The sequence below is a fragment of the Oryx dammah genome, unplaced genomic scaffold, assembly GCF_014754425.2.
Source record: "Oryx dammah isolate SB20612 unplaced genomic scaffold, SCBI_Odam_1.1 HiC_scaffold_11164, whole genome shotgun sequence".
NCBI lineage: Eukaryota > Metazoa > Chordata > Mammalia > Artiodactyla > Bovidae > Oryx > Oryx dammah.
Genome location: NW_024080557.1, coordinates 5,911,755 through 5,932,594, shown reverse-complemented (window position 1 = coordinate 5,932,594; position 20,840 = coordinate 5,911,755). Strand labels below are relative to the sequence as shown.

At 41.6% G+C, this 20,840-nt stretch overlaps 1 protein-coding gene across 1 annotated transcript in view; it reads right to left on the bottom strand.

Annotated features, from left to right (window-relative positions):
* Positions 1-19,695: 19,695 nt before the first annotated feature.
* The window catches only part of LOC120860715 (zinc transporter 8-like), a 39,709-nt gene continuing 38,564 nt past the window's right edge, over positions 19,696-20,840 (bottom strand). Inside the window, exon 8 of the mRNA XM_040236462.1 lies at positions 19,696-19,841. Coding sequence (XP_040092396.1) covers positions 19,696-19,841 — 146 coding nt within the window. The remainder of the gene's footprint in view (positions 19,842-20,840) is intronic.

The following is a 20,840-nucleotide window of genomic DNA, read 5'->3' as shown; positions in this document are numbered from 1 at the left end:
ATACCCAAGAGTAGAATTCTTGAATCATATTCCAAGTAGCCCATTTTTGAGTAGTAGGGCTGAAAGTAATTTTAGCTATTGATACCCACATTCCTCTCTTATTTTGCATTCACCATAGTAAAAAATTACAGGGGTTTAATGATCAGCTACCCCACTGACAATTATATTTTCTACGTTTTTTATAGCTCCTTCTCCAAATTTTTATATGCTCAGCTTATTTTGACGTATTTGGTGAATTTTCAGAACGATACTTACAAATCCCTAAGACTCACACTTTGTTGGATCCCGGAGTGGGGCATCCTGATCATGCTAAACAAGACTGAGATGAAGCACAATGGATCAGACTACCAGGGCCCTTAGGAGAGGGAAATTCTCAACCAAACCAAAAGTTTCTAGCCTCCAGGTACAACTGTGCTTGAGCAAGAGAGCTCAAAACAATTTAAAGAAACAGTACGAGACCTACAAGTTCTCTGAAAGATGAAGTATAAGTCAGCATGTCGGTGGGTCCCTTGTGCAGAGGAGGTGAGCAGGGAAGCCCCTCAGGTAGATAAGGTAAATGTGCCCCTAACCTAGTCTCACGTCCAGAATGGGTAGTCAAGACTTGGGTCAGTCACTTTACCATCAACATGCATGCCCAGCCTAGCAGATTAAAACTTCAAACAAGCCATCCAAGATGGAAAATTCTATATGTACCATTCTATCTTGAAATTCCATAAGAAACACCCTTATTAGTGGCTCCTCTGCTTTAGGAGCCTAAAGTGCTGCTCAGACCCTAACACCGGGAGAAAGTCCCTCCATTTGAAGGCTACAAGTCATGATTTGGCCGGAGGGCAGGGTGACAACCATATCTAATGAAGGTCACCATGCCCCTGTCTGTTCTCCACTGGTCCCAAGAGTCCTGGGGTGAAGTTGTCTATGCTCTCAAAGGATAATTTAAAAGATCAACTCCCAAACAGGAGCCTATATGTTTATATAGGAAGACATATTGTATGTGTGTTTATATACTTACAAAATGGATTATTATGAAAAGGAAGAGTAGCCACAAGAAACTCACCAAAATCCTGCTTCCCGCTGACTTGCTAGTTGGTGGAGCTAAACTTTTAGGAAATTTAAAAAGCACGCTAATTTGCAAAATAGACAGCAAGGGTTTCCATGTGATTCTCAACTATAACTTTCAATTTACAAGTCTTTCATCTGTCTTCACTTATTATCTGCCCTTTTCCCCTTCAACATTATTTGAACCACAACATTCCCATCAGCATGGAGATTCTGAAGAATTGCTCAAAGGCTTCCCTAAGGAGTACAGAACCATCTATTCAGATATTTTAGGGTACTTTCAACCATAGGACAGTGTTGTCTGGACACATGCCATATGTCATATCAGTTGGTGAAATCCAATCAGCTCAGGATCAACTTGAAATAATAATAATCATAGTATGTATTAATAGTAGTGGTAGTAGCAGTAACAGGGGTAGTGGTAATAATAATAGTAATAGTAGTAATAATACTTGCCACCATCTTGATCATTTTATACACATTGTCTCATTAAATGCTGTTGACAAGCTATAAGATAGCACTTTTAAAAGCAGAAGAAACTGACTTCTAAAGCCATGTAGCTAATACATGGCAGAGGCAGAATTAAACACAGGTTCAGTTACTCATACTCTTTACTGCTTCTCCATGTTGTTCCTTGAGAGACAAAGATCAGGCTATTTTGCATGTTGCACAAGTGCTAGACTGAAACCCTGGACGGAGATTATTGGTGGCTTTACCCAAAGATGCACAAGCCGCAGCTCTTAGGGACCAAACAGTCGCAAGGCAGGCAGAACACAGGTAAAGATAAACCATACACCTGGCATGAAGCCCCATCATGGAGCTTAGATCATGCCTGGGAAGAAAGACCCATTGGAGGGTGTGGAAACTTGAGAGAGGCTGACTCTGAGTGGAAAGTATTTTAAGAGCAACCAGAACAAAGGAGCAGAACAGAGTGACAGGTGACATGCAGCAGAGGGCATGGCTCCTTACCAGGAATGTGCCATGGCCAGGTCAGATGCCATGCTGTTAGCCTTGGGCACTATCAGTGCTCAGATCATTGTAAGTCACAACACCCCTAAAGTGTCAACTTCTAATTTGAGTTCATGCCCATCAGACTTTCCTTTATAGCTGTGATTGTTGTTCACTAGGCCAGGTGGCTGTGTAGAACACAGGTTAACCAACCTTGTTATTATTTTTCATTTAAATAATTCCTGCATACTTTATATTAGATTCAGTATATTTCTGCCCCTGGCTTCTGTCTTTGAAGACTATAGAATCTAGTGGGCAGTTAGACATAAATAGCTACTAGGATCTATAAAACACGTTAGAAGCAGTGTAGTTGAATTTTTTTAGAACCACTTTCTTGAATTATGGTTGACATACAAACAGCTGTACATATTTAATGGGTACAACCTGGTGAGTTTGGAGATAAGTGTACCCCCATGAAACCATCACCACAATTTATGCAATAAAACTATCTATCATCTCAAAAAGTTTCTCCAGAGACTTGTAATAACAGGTGCATATTGATAAACTGAAAACTGTATTTATTATTATGTAACATAGGGTACCAACCATAGCCAAATAGCATTTATTTATTCATTTATTCAGCCAAAATATATTTCTCAGGTCTCTGTTAAATGTCAGATACTGCATCCATTGCTTGTATATACTTACAGTCAATATAGGGTAATGGGGAAGAGACATTTTTAAGGTCTGTGTTTAATTAATGCTACACAGAGACGTTCAAGAAGTTATGGGGGTGCAATATGGGGAAATCTACACCAGGCCTAATTGAGCGTCATTTAAATCAAGACTTGGCTGAAAATTTAGCCCCTTTTTTTGTGAGGAAGAAGATAAGAATCTTCCAGGCGCGGAATAGAAAATGCCAAGTCCCTGAAGGAGAAGGCTGAGATGAGTAGAAATGTGTCTAAAGTAAGAACAGAGAGAAAGAAGAGGTACCAGGTGAGGCTGGAGACAAGGGTCATGGAAGACTTTAACCATAGGATAAACTATGGTTGACAAAGGACTTTATTCTAAGGGCACTTTATATATGTTCACTCTACGGGTGGAAATCTGACCTTCTGTCTTTTGTATTTGGGGAAGCTCATCCTTAGAAAATTTCAGTGAGAACTTAGATTTACACCGAAGCAGTCTGGTTCCAGAACCCAGCTGAACTGTTACTTGACGCGGCCTGTAATGATTAGCTTCGTGTTTCAGAGAAGAGTGCATGGGTAAGCATGTTCTATACATCAATCATATCAGTTGGATATGTGAGTGAACAAGAGTAGACTCAGATTTCAAGAAGAAATTACTGTTCATCTATCTGCCTTGAGTACATAAAGCTAGAGGAGACCTTTTGACAAATGCAGCCATCACTGGCCAAAGTACTTTCTGTGTCTATAAGACATTTTGCACTTAAGAGACTCTGCAGAAATAGGAGTAGTCCATATTTCAGCAACTTCCATTACTGTCATACACCTTCTCTGCATTTCCTGCCTTATAGCAAACCTTGGTTTAATAAAATTTTCTACACTTAGTGAGGGTTTTCCCCTCTCACCTGCCCAACCATCCTGCGTTCTGCTTCTGCTATCACAGTCTAATAATTTTAATGTGAGCAGCACAAGATCAAACCCAGATCGTGGGCCCTTGAATGACTGTGAATCATTTAGCAACTGCAAGCCCATCTTTAATGAAGGCTGGAAAGGACTGAAACTTTTGAGCTTTTATTTTCCCCACATGAACTGTGCCATAGGGTAGTGATAATCATTCTGATAAGCAAATGTGCCTTTTCTGCAATTCTAGATAAAACTCCCCCCCACCCCAATACCTGAATATGAGAAATTGTAAATAAAAGCTAGTCATTTAATTTTGTTTTGTGTATTTTATATATATGATAAAGTTGAGACCCTATACATACTCTATAGATGTAAATATATTTAATTAAGCACTTCAAGCTATTGAAAATGACTGGTTTTCAAAGTGTATTTTTCAATAAGTAATACAGTCACTCAAAACAATTTTCCACCCATCTCACTGAAACATTATATATATTTATATCCAAATATATATATATATATGCCTATGTACATAAACAAAATTCTAGTGTCTCATTCTTTAAGTAGAAAAATTGAGGCCATATTCAAGATCAGCGAGTTATTTAGGTCATTCAGTGTTTTTAAGACATTTCATGTGTGGGTTGCATTTATAATTCTATAGCTAATGGCCCTCAGTAATATTGTGAGTATTATTCAACAGCTGATAAAATTTTTTCTGAAGCTGTATGGTCATCATCATCACCATTATGATCAGTACAATTGCCTTTTTCAAATGAGGCAGAATTCACTACTTCTCAGGGTAGTGGGTCCAGAAGACAGAATGCAAAAAATATATATATAGATATAGATAGATAGATATAGCATTACTTGGCTTTCTTCACTTCTAGTCTACTCACCTCAATCCCACCTTGTCACCTCACCAAAAAATTTTGCTTCTTTAATGTTAAACAAGGGAATTGAAGGCCATCTCTCTCTCTCTCTCTCTTTTTTTTTTTTTTGGCCACACTGTGCAGCATGTAGGATCATAGTTCCCCAACCAGGGATTGAACATTCACCCCCTGCGGTGGAAGCACAGAGTCTTACCCACTGGACAGCCAGGGAATTCCCTGAAGGCCTCCTCTTGACCCTCAAGTCAGTTTTCATGTTATTTATGTAGCTTTAACGAGCTGGGGGAGGAGTATACAGTTTTAGAGCATGCGTTTTGGAATATCACAAACGTGAGCTTGAATTTGTTCTATTATGTGTTAGCTTTGGAAAGTTCATTTATACCCTCTGAGCTATTTCCCATCTGTAACATGGAGGTTGGGCTTCCCAGGTAGATCAGCAGTAAAGAATCTGCCAACAGTGCTGGAGACCCAGGAGACTTGGGTTCAATCCCTGAGTTGGGAAGATTCCCTGGAGGAGGGCATGGAAACCCACTCCAGTATTCTTGCCTGGAGAATCCTATGGACAGGGGAGCCTGGCAGGCTACAGTCCATGGGGTTTCAAAGAGTCCGACACGACTGAAGCGACTGAACACGCACGCACACACAACGTGGAGGTTATGATACATACGTCATAAAATGTAGCTGAGAGTCAAATAAGAAAATTTATTTAATTTCTCAACCCAGTACCTGACACCTTGCCAGGCCCTATTAATGTTATTATCAACGTTATTGTCAACAACATATCACTATTATGATTATCCTTTAGAAAATGTTAACCGTAGTCTCTCCTTCCAGCCATCAATTCAGTGTCTCCAGTCCTTTCTCCAAGACTTTTGAAGGGACATGCCAATTTCAGGCTGTTAGTGCGGACTCACTGAGCACTAAGACGGGGTGGCATTTGTGGGGCACAGAAGGAGGTGGGGGCAGCCTCTCTCGCTCAGAGTGAAACTGGAACGTGAAGCTGGCTGGATGTGTGCCTGAGGGTAGCACAGCCAAAAAAGGCCATCTGGACCAGTGCAGACAGGGCTTTCAGGAAGCCTGTGGGGCCTCTGACTAAACCAAGTTATTTGGCTTCTAATCAACTTAATGTTAAAATTCTCCAAGCCCTCCTGTCTGAGATGCTAATTCCTCCTAAAGAGGTGTGTGATGTACAGAAGCCCACATCAATCAGGACGGTGATTTTTCTTCTGCTTCACTTCACTCCTGTCAGCTGGACTGATTCACTGGAAAGCAGAGATTTTCCTTTATAATAAAGCAAAACCCTAATTTGAATAAACACTGCTGCCAGACCCTCACTTTAAGAGCCTGAACACGTTTGGGGTGGGGAGGTGGTTTGTGGCTTTGTCACTCCAGTAATACTACTCATAGAATAGATGCCAGGTTCTTTTTCTTGTTAGGAAAGTGGTCAAGCTTTTTTGAGCCAACCGTACCTTCTGGAAGCACCCGGCCTTTGACTTCCAAACCTTCTAAAAATTGTCTGAAGGTCAAGAGTATCCTGAATTCCAATGTAACATTAGTATAGAAGCTGTCTCCTCCAACATGTTAATTAGTGGAAGAATTCTATTTTAAGTCACAGAATCCTGTAATTACTATCTTTACTTCATTACCTGCTTCAGCCAGATATATGGCATTCAGAGAGGTCTAACTGTGTCAACATTCCCACAAGTTAATCAAGACCTTCCTATTAGAACCAAGTATTATAAAGTTAGCCTCTGGTGCTGGGATAGGGGGAATTTGAGATTAGACATTCTACCTCATTTTCCATTGCATCACCTTGAGTTCCCCAGATACAGGGCCAGGCATATAAAACTGCTCAGTCAGTGTTTACTGAAATGATAACAGCAGCTGACACCAGAAGAATTATTTCTGAGTCTCCATGGATTTGCAGCCTTATGGTCAAGTAGCCTTAAAGGAAGATCTCAGTAAGCAATTCTCTGCAACTCAGACAAGCAAATAGTGTATATGTGTGTGTTTTAGGTAGATTGAAGGTTGGAGAGGGGAGGCAGATATACTCTTGTGGAAAGAGATAAATCTATTATATAATCTCTACAATATAGTGCCTATAGTAATTGCTGCAGTTAGTAATAATAATAATAGCTGCTGATTATATGATGATTTGGGGCTTTGATATGCAGATGATACCACCCTTATGGCAGAAAGTGAAGAACTAAAGAGCCTCTTGGCTGACTTTATTTTTTGGAGCTCCAAAATCACTGCAGATGGTGATTGCAGCCATGAAATTAAAAGACGCTTACTCCTTGGAAGGAAAGTCATGACCAATCTAGAGAGCATATTAAAAAGCAGAAACATTACTTTGCCAACAAAGGTCTGTCTAGTCAAGGCTATGGTTTTTCCAGTGGTCATGTATGGGTGTGAGAGTTGGACTATAAAGAAAGCTGAGTGCCGAAGAATTGATGCTTTTGAACTGTGGTATTGGAGAAGACTCTTGAGATTTCCTTGGACTACAAGGAGATCCAGCCAGTCCATCCTAAAGGAGATCAGTACTGGGTGTTCATTGGAAGGACTGATGCTGGAGCTGAAACTCCAATACTTTGGCCACCTCATGCAAAGAGTTGACTCATTGGAAAAGACTGATGCTGGGAGGGATTGGGGGCAGGAGGAGAAGGGGACGACAGAGGATGAGATGGTTGGATTGCATCACCGACTCGATGGACATGAGTTTGGGTAAACTCTGGGAGATGGTGATGGACAGGGAGCCCTGGCGTGCTGCAGTCCATGGAGTCGCAAAGAGTCAGACACGACTGAGCAACTGAACTGAACTGAACTGAACTTAGGACTTTGTGGGTGGCACTAGTGGTAAAGAACCTGCCTGCCAGAGATGTAAGAGACGTGAGTTTGATCCCTGGGTCAGGAAGATCCCCTGGAGGAGAGCATGGCCACACACTTCAGTATTCTTGCCTGGAGGATTCCATGGACAGAGAAGCCTGGTGGGCTACAGTCCGTAGGGTCACAAAGAGTCAGACACGACTGAAGCAACTGGGCATGCACACATGCACATGTGACTATATACAGTTCACCTATGATATCCCATTTGGTCTCCATAACAACTGAAGGGAGATTCTTATTCCCATCTTACTTGTGGGGAGCTAGCACTCCAGAGTTAGCTGTGAATCATTTACAGAACACAGTTGGCTCTGTTGATGGCTATCCCGATTAACTTACTTCCACCTATTCCCATCTGCTCCCTACACTCCCTTTCCTTAAGGGTGTGATCAGAGATCACGAGCCATTCCTATGTTTTAGAAGCTGATGACGTGAACTTGGGCAAACTTCGGGAGATGGTGAGAGACAGAGAGGCCTGGCGTGCTGCAGTCACTGGGGTCACAGAGTCGGACACAGCTAGGCAACTGAACAACAACATATTCCATAATCATTCATTTGACAAACTATCCCATGATTACTTAGATGCTAGGCGCAATGATAGTTTCTAGGGGAAAATAAAAAGCTACCATGGGCTTCCCTGGTAGCTCAGCTGGTAAAGAATCTGCTTGCAATGCAGGAAACCTCAGTTTGATTCCTGGATTGGGAAGATCCACTGGAGAAGGGATAGACTACCCACTCCAATATTCTTGGGCTTCCCTCATGGCTCAGATGGTAATGAATCAATGAAGGAAACCTGGGTTCTATCCCTGGGTCAGGAAGATCTCCTGGAGATAGGAACATCTACCCACTCTAGTATTCTGGCCTGGAGAATTCCATGGACAGAGGAGCCTGGTGGGTTATAATCTATTGGGTCGCAAAGAGTGACTTTCATTTTAATATAAAGATAATTGTTGTTAAGGGACTCAAAATCTAACTGGGAAAGTCATAATTGTAAATAAATATTTTTGTGGAATGTGATAAGTGCCTACAAACTGTCAAACAAGCAAGGAAGGTAGATGAACTAACTTTCTGAGAGAATAAGGCAGAAAAACATCAGAGTCAATCTTTGGCAAGACTCTGGAGGATGAATAGGAGATTTTGTTTTTTGGTTTTCTTCCAGTTTTATTGAGATATAATTGACATATAATATTTTTAAGTTTAGGATGTATAACATAATGACTTAACATATGTACATGTTGCAAAATGATTACCACAATAATTTAGTTAATCTCAATCATCTCACATAGTCACTTTTTTTCTTATAACGAGAACTTTAAAGATCTACTCTTTCAACAACTTCCAAATGTATAATAGATTATTGTTACATATAGTCACCCTATTGTACATTATATCCCCAGGACTTGTTTGTTGTGTAACTAGAAATCTGTAGAATATGAGTTTTTTAGGAAGAGAAAAAGGGAAGGGAGGGCATGTCAGGAAGGGAAATGAGCCAAAGCCCAGAGCTGTGAACTGTGATGCCTGCTCATGAACAGGTGAGATGCTCAGTGTATTACAAGTACAGAATACTTGAGAACAGTGATAATAGATGAAACTGGAAGGCAAAATCAGACCAGACAACCTCAACTGAGCGGTCTAGTTTTTAACCCTGTGTGAGATGAATATATTCAGAATGTAGTTTCTTAAAAGGCAATCAGGTTTGTAAATAATAAACTTCACAGTTCCTTCTCTGGAGAAAGACCAAGTTGTCCCAGATCAGGTATGGATAGGATGTGGGCCTTGAAGTCAATGGTGGGGATTGTATGGGTACTATGACTTTTCCTTGGTGGTTGCATGGAGAAAGGGGACAGCTCCTACACACCCAGAAAAGGAACTCGTGCCCTTAAAATGCACACACACACACACACACACACACACACACACAGTAAGCTAAACACCACACTCAGGGAACTACAACCCATAACCAGTGTCAGGAGGGTCATTAGGTGGAGGTGGGAGCCAGGTTGACTAGATGACTGGTGAACCTGCACACTCCTGAGATGGATCTCCCCTTTGGAGTTTTTGTGCTGTCTGCCATCAGCACCATTTAAATGAGACGATAATAAAATAAAGGCTTCCCTCGTGGTGCTAGTGGTAAGAAAACACACTTGCCAATGCAGAAGACATGAGGGACACAGGTTTGAGCCCTAGGTCAAGAAGATCCCCTGGAGGAGGGTATGGCAACCCATTCCAGTATTCTTGCCTGGAGAATCCCACGGACAGAGGAGCCTGGTGGGCTACAGTCCACAGAGTCACAAATAGTCAGACACAACTGAAGCAACTTAGCATGCACATACGCACGTAATAAAATAAACCCATACTTGGTTTTATTTTTCCCTGTTTCATTTTATTTTCACTTTTAAGGCATATCTGTGTCTGTGTGTGTGTTTGTGTTTTAAAAAACAAAGCATTTCTTTACAAGGGATTTTTTGATACTTGGTAAATCTTTGATGAATTTGGTTGAAAATGTATTTTGCCAAAACAACAAAGCTGCAGAATTGTGGCAAACCACGTTTCTGCTCAAATGGTAAAGAATCTGCTTGCAATTCAGGAGACCTGGGTTTGATTCCTGGGTTGGGAAGATCCCCTGGAGGAGGGCATGGCAACCCACTCCAATATTCTTGCCTGGAGAATCCCATCGTCAGAAGAGCCTGGCCAGCTACAGTCCACAGGGTCGCAAAGAGTCGGGCACGACTGAGTGACTAAGCACAGCACGCGCGGCACGTTTCTGCTGTAATTCCTCCTTCCATTCAATGAAAGTCTTCCCTTTGACTAAACTTCCAACTTTTCTCCCTGCGGTATACAAGGCTCTGTCCAGCTGAGCCCAGTGTGTCCCTCTTTCCCTGGCCTTATTTTCTTTTCTTCAGACACGCCCAGTTCTTCCTGCCTCGTGCCTTCACACGTGCTGCCTCCCACTCCGTCCACCATTGTGCATGACTGGCTCCTTCCTAACATCCAGGCTCAGCCCAAATGTCGTCTGCTCATAAAGGACCTACATGATCACCCTGTGTAGATACCCCACACCAATCAGTACCATATCGTCTGCTTTCATTTTCTTCTTACCACTTGGAACCAACTGAAAATGTCTTATTTACGTCTTTATTTCTTTATTGTCCATATCCCCTACTGGAATATGGGTACCATCATCATCCTTGGATCCTCATGTCTACCACAGAGCAAAAAATCTCATTAAATAAACAAGTAGATTAAAAAGCAAAATCAGTTTTAGGGTAACTTAAATTCTTCCCTACCCTGGCATTAGTACTAAAATGCTCCAATTTCTCTTGGTTTTGCTAGTAATGGAGGGAAATGGCCGTCTGTTACTATACTTGCATCAAGTTATTTCAGTGTCCTCCATCCAAGATATGTGTAACTTATGAATCATTTTACTCTATTATCCTCAGCCTCTTACCCTTCTGTCTACTGTATCCCCTTCTCCATCCCATGTCCCCACTTTCCCAGTTTATTCTATTTTTGAGCACAATAGGAGAGGAATTTACACTTACTATCTGGACTAGTGACCTAGCAAAGTAGACACTATGCAGCATTTTATATGCATAATCTCAATGCAGTTTACTTTAAACACCTTCCAAATTTTGTCAGGTCCTACAAATTTGCATTACAATCACCTTCGGGGTTATATCCAAAACAGTTATTGCCCAAACCTATGTCAAACGTTTTTCCCTGTTTTCTTCAAGTAGTTTTATAATTCTTGATCTTCCCTCTAAATCTTTAATCTATTTTGAGTTGATTTTGTACACAGTGTGAGATGAAGATACAATTTCATTTTTCTGCACATGGATCCCCAATTTTCCCAATATCATTAATAAAAGAGACTATACATTCCAAATTGTGTGTTCTTGGTACCTTACTGGAGATCAGTTGGCCATAAATGCATGGCTGTATTTTGGGGCCTTTATTCTGTGGTGTTGGTCTATAGTTTGTTTTTATGCCAGTACCATATTGTTGATTCCTGTTGTTTTGTGATGTGTTTTGAAATCAGGAAGTGTAATGCCTACAGCTTTGTTTTGCTCAAGATTGTGATTCATTTTTTCAAGGTCTTTTGTGGCTCAGTATGAATTTTAGGATTTTTTTTCTATTTCTGTGATAAGCTGAAATCGAATTTTGATACGAATTACATTAAATCTGTAGATAATTTTGAATAATATAGATATTTTAACAGTATTCTTCCAATCTATGAACACATGATACACTACCATTTATCTGTGGTAAATGGTATCTTCTTCAGTTTTTTTCATCAGTATCTTATGGTTTTCAATGTACAGATATTTTTTACCTCCTTAGATAGATTTATTACTAAGTATTTCATTCTTATATATTCCAGCCCTAACATTCCAAGCTTATCTAATCCTCAAGTCATTGCCCAGTAATTTCTATTGTACAATGTGAAGCACTGATATCTCAGTAATTGGAGAGAGAAATGAAGTGAAATATTTTAGAGTCATCAGTAAAATTTCATTAGGAAATGGGACTAATTTCATGATTTGATTGCACCTGAGCAATGCCTCTATAAAATACATTTTTTAAAGGAAGAATGCAGATATGTTTACTTCTCAGAGTTGATGTCTAACATATGAGTATTAAGATGTTTTCGAGGACCTCTGAGGTTTATTCAGTCATTTCTTAATCTTCAATATAAAAAAAGTCTTCTAGACTATGTATCTAAGCAATATTATACTCCCTTACACTATGCCTGGTGTGTTCAATCAATAAATATTAGTAAAATCAGTTGAAAAAATGGATTACATAAGTTAATAAATTAATAAAAAGTTTCAGGGTGGAATTAGATGTTTTCTTTAAAATCTGTATACTGAAGTATATATTGTGCGAATGTTTATACCCACATAAAACACCGTCCATAGTTGGGGTATAAACGGTAAAGTCTAGGGTGTTTAACAGCTATCAAAATAATATTAATTATGTTAATAAGAAGAAAAATAATTGCCTCCCTCAGAATTTTCTCTTTAGTCAACATTAAAGATGATCTCATCTCAAGATCCTGAAAAATCTTCTCCATGGTTTTCTGTTTATAATGGAAAGGTGATTGAATGGAAAAAGAATCTGCTTCTTACTTATGAATTCAGGGCTTACTGAGCCAGGGAAATCTGAACTGTCCTTTCCTCATCCAAATTCATATAAGGTGCTGAACTCTATGAGACAGTAGAAACCAGAAAAGGAGGCATCATCTTTCTGGGCTATTAATTATTCATAGAATGTATTCCACTAATGAAATGTCAACACAGGGTACTCATATTTTTCTGGTTGTGGATTCTGCCATGTCAGAGACACATTTGGAGTGGAGAGTGGGACAGTAACAGAAATTATTGTTGATAAATCCCATGTTCAGGCCAAAGAAAATCCCCTATTCATCACTGCAAAAAAAATAGAAGAGGGGATAGAAAAGAAACAGGGCGTTAGTTGATGAAGTTCCTACTGAATTCCATTTGAAAAATGCCGTTCAACTTCAAACAAAACCCCCAAATCACTTCTGATGCTGATTTTATTGTACAGATTAACTCACCATGCTTTACAATATCTTCAGTATGGCTGGCACCCTTGCTTCTGTAATAACCGCAAACACTCTGAACCTCTACAGGTCTAGGGACATAACATTTGATGGTGCCACCGGATGGTGTACATGGATCACGTGGTTTTAATGGCTGCAAATAGGACAATTATGTTTTCAGCAAATGGGCACCCCTTTGAGGAAAGGAAATGTAGGGCAACTATATTGATACATTGTCTCCTGGGGCTTTCTTGACACAGCTGAAAAAGGTACAATTCAGCTTGACATCTCTCAGCACTTCCTAACCTTTATGGCTGAAGAAGCTCAAGTGTGTTTCAGTTTTTAACAACTGTCAAGGGCTACCATAGATTCTGACCACCAATGTCTAACCCCTACTAGGGATTCATAGCAATGACCAGCATTGTTCAAAACTGCCTCTGATTCTTAGATCACCGTTGATCTCTCTTAGACCAATCCACTCCTCAAATGTGTTCTTCCCTCCATTAAAAGACTGAGTGTGGACATTTATGTCCTCTCAATACAGTCCTGATTGTTGTCACAATAAATATTTTCTGTCATGATTTTAGTGATCAAAAGATGATAACTTAATCCAAACTCTTTTTCCTCATTTTGTCTTAAACACACATTAACATTTTAAAATAGAATTTAAACAGGTGCCCAGTAACAGAATGACAAGCGTTAAGTGTGAAATCTGAAAGTTAGGAAACTGAACCACATATGGTCACCTTTTTTTTCCCCTTAACATCCGCCTGCGCTGGACTGTTAAGTGGTTTCATCACTGTCAGGCCAGGCAGGACTTGTAAAACTGGGGATGTGGGTATTCAAAGACAACATTTGCTTGGTGCCTTTAATGATTTCTGTAATTAGTCATTTAAGCAGATTGCCCTGTGATCCCAAACAGGGAATACAGGGAGATGAGCTGAGAAAAATCATTTCCTGAAGGTACTTGAAAGCTAATTATGGAAAATGAGGTCTGTCTCTTTGCAGGGTTCTCTGGCTCCCATTTCACTGGGTGGGGATGGCGCTGGAGAGCAACATTCTCCAAGAACCTATAAAATGTGTATGCCCAGGCGCACTTTTTTTTTTTTGATACTAGAATGCAAAAAGCCTTTGTTGGCTTTCAAAATTTAACAGGTAAATATGTAAAATAGATGACCAGTGCAAGTTCAAGGCATTAAGCAGGGCATCCAAAGCTGGTGCTCTGGGACAACCCAGAGGGATGGGGTGGGGAAGGAGGTGGGGAAGGGGTTCAGGATGGGGAGAAACCTGTACACCCATGGCTGATTTGTGTCAATGCATGGTGAAAACCACCACAATGTTGTAAAATAATTAGCCTCCAATTAAAATTAATTAATTAAAAAAAATTTAACAGGTAAGTAAATGATCCAAATACGGCAATGACAATTTAGAGACCAGCAGAAGGAAATGCACCTAGCAAGAGCAAGTCTCGACTCCATAAGAGAAAGAGACACCAAAAAAACAAGGAAGTGATGTTTCATAGCAACAGGGCACCCCTTTGAGGAAAGGAAATGTAGGGCTGGTCGGGGGAGGGGTCCTGTGACTGCCTTCATCACTGCAAAAAATAGGAGAAGGGATAGAAAAGAAACAGGGCATTAGTTGATGAAGTTCCTACTGAATTCCATTTGAAAAAATGCCGTTCAACTTCAAACAAAACCAGTTAAACAGTGTTAATAATGCACTCGGAATGCCTCATTCAGCTTTTACTTCAAAGATAAAAGTAGAAGTTTGCAGAGCATGTCAGAAAGGGACTTAACTATTTTAATGATTCCAGGACTCCCTTACTAGGTAACGCTCTTTCAGATAAGCCTTTATCTCAGCAAGCCTCAATCGCTCCCTGTGAGAGAAAGGGCTGTTTAATTCTCACCAATAATTTGGCCATTCTCTTGTGGGGGTGTGTTGATGACTCAAAACCTTTTAAAAGTTGGCATGATATGAATCTCTGTGACACATACATACCGACTTACTTTGTACATAACAACAGTAACAGTTAAGATACTGAGTGCTAACTACCTGCTATACACAAATCCAACCTCTGAGTCCTTATTTATGAAATTCTCATGCATCCCAATAGGGAGGTTTTACTGATCAGGAAACAAGGCCAGAGCATCTAAATCGCTAGCTAGGGGTCACGGAGCTAATGAAGGGAAGGGCTAAGATTCAGACTCAGGCAATCGACAGAACTGCTGTTCAAAGGATAAGCTTTTCTTTCACGTCCTTCAGCATTCCCATTTTCCATCTGTAACCAAATATATGGAACACATACATTTCTTTTCTGGGCCCTGACCTCACCACGGAGCCCTAGATAAATCTTGACTGGATACTGGATAACAGTGAGGCATAGTATAAGGATGGAGGGTGGCAGTGGAGTTGGCTTGATTTTAGTATTCTGCAGAATAAAGCCTGTTGCTTTGAAAGATATGAAAGATCATTAATATTTCAGTAGCCAGAGAAAATACCATGCCACAAAGTAAAGAATTCTACTGCACTATTGCAGTCAGTTCAGTGGCCTGGAGGTCTAACCATGCCAGGGAGGCGGGGCAGAGAAAGAGGGGTAGACCTTGGGCATTGATGCCTGGCACATAAAATTCCTTGGTGGTAGCTGCTCTTTCATCTCAAATCCTTAAAAACCCCACTTCAGGTTGTCTTGACTTTAACACAAACACATCTACCATCCAGAATTTTCAATCTAGTTGACTAAAGAAGGAGAATTCCAGGAAAAGAGCAGAAATGGCTGGGAGCGATGAGGCGCTGCCTTTGGTTGACATACAAGTCCATCTCCCTTGGGGTGACCTGGCATTCGATGTATTTCTGACATCGGAAACACGATTTCAGAGAAAAGCAGAGCAGACAGTGCCCCTAGAACTTGTGTGTTTGCCAGGTCGTCTGTCCGTTAGAGCTCCATCTGGTACAAAGTATGGAAAACCAAAACCACACGGCAGCCCTTGAGACGGGAGACTGAGTTGGCATGAACCATTCCTTCTGTTTCGAGAGCCAGCTGAGGCAGAAGCCACTAGGAACCCCAGCACCTCTCGTTTTGGTTGCCTAAGCTTGTTTCCTGAGGTGGAGGACATGCCTGGCCATCTCCACGGAGCAGGGCGAGCCCTCAGCAGAATGCTAAGTAGGTCTTTTGGCGGTGTGGATTGATTTGCAGAGATGGCACACGTGTGACCTCCTCAGTCAAAGTCAATGTTTCCTTGGCCCTCAGAATTTCAGAAAAACACAAACGTAAATAAAAAATAATGACAAGGCCCCAGAGTCATTGCCTCAGCAATTATTAATGCCTGCCAGGTTTCCAGCACCCTGCTAGACGCTGACAATGTCAGAAAAATCATCAAAAGCAAAACTCCTGTTCTCTTCAATGTTAATAATGATAAAGCACCAAAAATTACATTTTTAAACATCACAGAGTTGATCATTTTCTTTGCCACATATATTCTGCTTTTCAAATTAAAAACTAGCAGGAAAACACAAGCATGATTTACACATAGCTTTCTCTGTCTAGAAGGCCTTTTTCTTCATCTGTCTGGAGAACCTTCCAATATCATTCAAACTCCAGTGTGGCTGTCAGCTTAATGATGTGAAGTCTCAGTCGCCAAGCCCACAATCCTCACCACTCTGTGCTCCCTTCCTACCCCATCCACATGGTCGCAACTTTAGATATCATTGAAGGTCCCTGGGTGTGTGTCTGAATCCCTCACTTAGTGACCTCCTTTGGCTGAGGCTCTTCTAGACTCTGTCTGTTCTTTAGTATCATCTCCAGGTATGTTAAAACATACAGAAGTTCAAGTTCCAAACCAGACCCATTGAGGCCTGCACATCTTTACTTTATGATACTCTCTACAGGTGAAAGACATGCAGAAGATAATAGCAGAATACAAATCAAAGTTCCACATCCTTAAAATCTGAAGCAGGACCCAGTAACCCAGTGAAAAGCCTCCCGCTTTAGAAAACACTGCTCCAGCTGGAAGCTGAAGTGAGACTTCCCTTTCTTTTCTACTGCTTGAATCTGAACCTTGAAACCAGCACATTCAGTTTTCCCTGGGCAAAGATGGAGTGGGCTGGGGAGGAGAGATGGATGGCCAGATTTGCACAGAAGGCCTTGGCCTGACTCACCTACTCAGCTCTCTGCTCAGAGGGGTTGGAAAAGGGAAACAAAAATAAAGGAGAGAAGCATGACTGGCCTGGAACAAGGAGACACTTTTGTCTGGGTTTATCTACCAAGAAAGCAAGGAGAGAAAAAATGAGATTGTGTGTCTGTGGCTGTAGACACAGGAACCCTGTCTAAGAGAAAACCACAGCCCAAAGAATGTTCTCACCTCAGACAAGTCATATTGAATACTCCTGTCCCCTTGTTGGAGAGTCTGGAACATGCACAGAAGTGGACCTGGTATGTAAGGAGCAGCCTCAGATTACTTCCTCTTATCCCACTGACTTCTGGTCAAAAGGCACTTTTCAGTTCAGTTGGGTTCAGTCACTCAGTTGTGTCCGACTCTTTGCGACCCCATGAATCGCAGCACGCCAGGCCTCCCTGTTTATCACCAATTCCCAGAGTTCACTCAGACTCCCGTCCATTGAGTTTTAGCAGTGCCTAAAAGTGCCACTTCTGAGTCATCCTGAGTGCCAAGACCTCCATGCCTCAATCAACTGCCATTTTCCCTTTTAGTCTGTGTGTGTGTGTGTGTGTGTGTTGGAGAGTGCTTGCAGTAATTAGTGGGTAGAGCCCAGGGTTGCTGCTCAACCTCCTATGATGCACAAGAATAACTTTCTGCCATTGTGTTGTAACAGTCCAATCACAACAAAGAATGATCCAACCCCAAATAATGATTCCACGATGGTTGAGAAACCCTGGATTGAGAAGAATGTCTATGGAGCACTCAATTTTTACCACACAAAGAATCTTGTTCTTTACATTTTTACCCCACATAGTTCTAACAGAAACCCACTGATGAAACTATAATTCCCATTTTCAGATGAGGAATCTGAAGCTCAGAGAAATGGAATGGCAGTGGAAGGTCACAGATCTGGAAGGCAGCGGAAGAGACTGACCAGATTTCTCATTCCTTCTAACGTTCATTCCTTACCACAGAGTCCCCTGATTCCACTGCCTCACTCCTCTGCCCCTCTCATGTCCCACATCACTGGCATGACTCAGGGTCTCCAGGGTCGAAGTTGGCCTGCAACCACTTCCAGTCCTTTAGGCTTCCTCTTAGTTTAGCAGACTCCTGCGTGGACACAGTACTAGGGCCACCTAAGACAGGATGTATTACAGAAGCACCTGTCAGGCCTTTACTTTTAAACACAGCAGTTTGTTCATCTCATTCCTCTGAGGAACATAGGCTCCTCTTTTGCAGGCACTTCTGAAATAATGGCTGATTGTCAACGCGGATTACTTGATCAAAAAGAAACAGCCCCCCCACCCAAAATAAAGCAAAAGTGTTCAAAGAGAAAGCATAGATGGGATTTTGGTCAAAATAGATCTGGTTTCAGCTACTTTCTTACTTGGACTTGCTTGTTTGTCCTGCCTTTTTTTTTTAAAACTCTTTTAGCCATGCCATGTGGCATGTGGCATCTTAGTTCCCTGGCCAGGGATTGAACCCTTGCCCCGTACATTGGGAGCACAAAGTCTTAACCACTGGACCACCAGGGAAGTCCCTCTCCACCTTCTGGTCCTTCATATTCTTTAACTCACTCTTAGTACATTCTAGCCACAAGGACCTTCCCCAATTCCTCAAATGCACCCACTTCTTTCTTCAGGGTGTCCCCTCATTCTCTTGCTTCTTCTGGAATGTGTTTCCTTCTACAGTGCATTTGGCTATCACCTACCTCTTCATTCAAGTCTCAACTTAGATGCCATTTCTTCAGAGATGCCCTCCATTGACCTCCCCAACCTCAATCAGCCCCTCTTATTTCATATCACTTGCTGCTATTTGTAGTATATTCTTGGTAGTGTTTATTAGTATAATGCCTGTCTCTTCCCAAAGGGAAAGAGTTCTGTGAGGGCAAAGGGCATGTCAGCTTGGTTTACCAGTGCTCTGCCCATAGCCTGTTTTGAAAAAGACTTTTAAATGAAAGAATAAATGACATTGATTGATTCACTTAATCTTTATGGCTTTATCTATACAATGATGGTATTAATTTCAACTTTTTAAAAGTCATTAGAGTGAAATAAGGGGACATATCGAAAGAGCCATGCACATATACTTGTGTGCTCGGTCATGTTCGGCTCTTGCAACCCCGTGGACTGTAGTCTGCTAAGCTCTTCTCTCCACGGAATTCTTTAGGCAAGAATACTAGACCTCCAGATTCGCTTTTACCCCTGACTTGGCTCTCCTTACTTTTGCTTTTCATGTTTTGGAAAAATTTTCATGACTCTTTCCTTGCCACTGATTCCTGGTAAGACTCCTTCCTGAGTTCAGCTTTACCCTCTCAGCCTCGGGATGCGTTACTGAAGGGAGGTGAACTTTCTGTTAGCTGTGGTTACAAACAGCTGTTATTTCAGCCCCAGTCAGGAATAATCTATACATACATTTCTAGAATGAACATAGCTCCCGATGGGTGGAGAATCCAGTTGACTGATGAATCTAAGCACGGTTTCATTTATGGGGATGGAGCTACAGTGTGCATCGTACTGTATCATGAGTTTCTCAGACTTTTCTGTTGATTTCTTAGAAACTGTGGAGCAGCACGCAGTGGCCTGTCAAATCTGGGGAGCTGGCAGAGCAACTGGCTAGTCCTGAGGGTCTTCGCATAAAAGGCAGGCAGGATCCTGGTCGGCTGGCAGCTCCATCTGAATGGTGAGTGAGTGCACAGGAAAGTGACCGCTGAGGACTTTTGCGATTTGTCTCCGAACCACCTGGCTCTCCCGGCTGGCTGCTGTTGATAAAGAACTGAGAGAGATTGGCACTGATTGCACACACGGGGCGACGGCTCATCTCCAGCTTCAAGTACTTTGTCTCTGCTGCTGGGGTAGGGCACAGGCAGTGCCGTCGAAAGGAGCTGTGATGGCTCTGACAATCAGCTACGTTACACAGACATGGCTGAAAGGCGCCCTGTCACTATGGGAACTTCCTGCCCACAGTTAGTTCTCTCTGGGGTCTGGCATCCCTAGGGGCTGAGTGTGACAGAGGAGATAAGCCATGAAAAAGCCAAGTCAGAACTACTATTTCCTATACAGCCCTGCTCACTGGCTCCCTGGGTTCTCTGAGTTCTCACCCGTATATATAATCACCATTTATCTCAAGCATGCTGACAAGAGCCAGGAAACATTTACAGCAGCAGCCCTCTCTGCCGTCTTTTTCTCTTTTCCCAAAAGGTATCAGGAGGCTGTGAAGTTCCCTCCGTAGTAACCTGAGTGTTTACTAGATCCTTCCATTTGCAGTGAAATATTGGCGTAGGGGAGGCTGTAAATTCCCTGCAGCCAGATCGAAGCCTCTCAGCTGAGATGAGGATGTCTGAGAAAGCACAGTCCTCCAATGACTCTTCCTGTATCCTGCTTCTAAGTAACTTCGTGAGTTATTTCTCAGCAGCCTAATATATCATTCTTGGTCTGAGCTGTCTCCCAAGCCATTGCCCATTTTCTCAGCCCTAGGATGTATCATGAGCAAAATCACCTTCTACTTGACAAAGTCGTTGTTTAGGGTAAACCTCACATCCCGAGAGTTATCTCACATGGTTACAGAATTGCTAACCATCCAGTAAAGGAACCACCATTAATTCTGACTAGTATATCTTTTACCTTTTTGGAATCTGAAGGATGGGACCTGTGTCTCCTTCACCTTTCTCTCTTTGATGCTAGGGTAAAACATCTCACACACCAAAGACAATCAGTGAAGGTTTCTTGTTAAATTCATTCCACTCCTTTAACCAATAGGA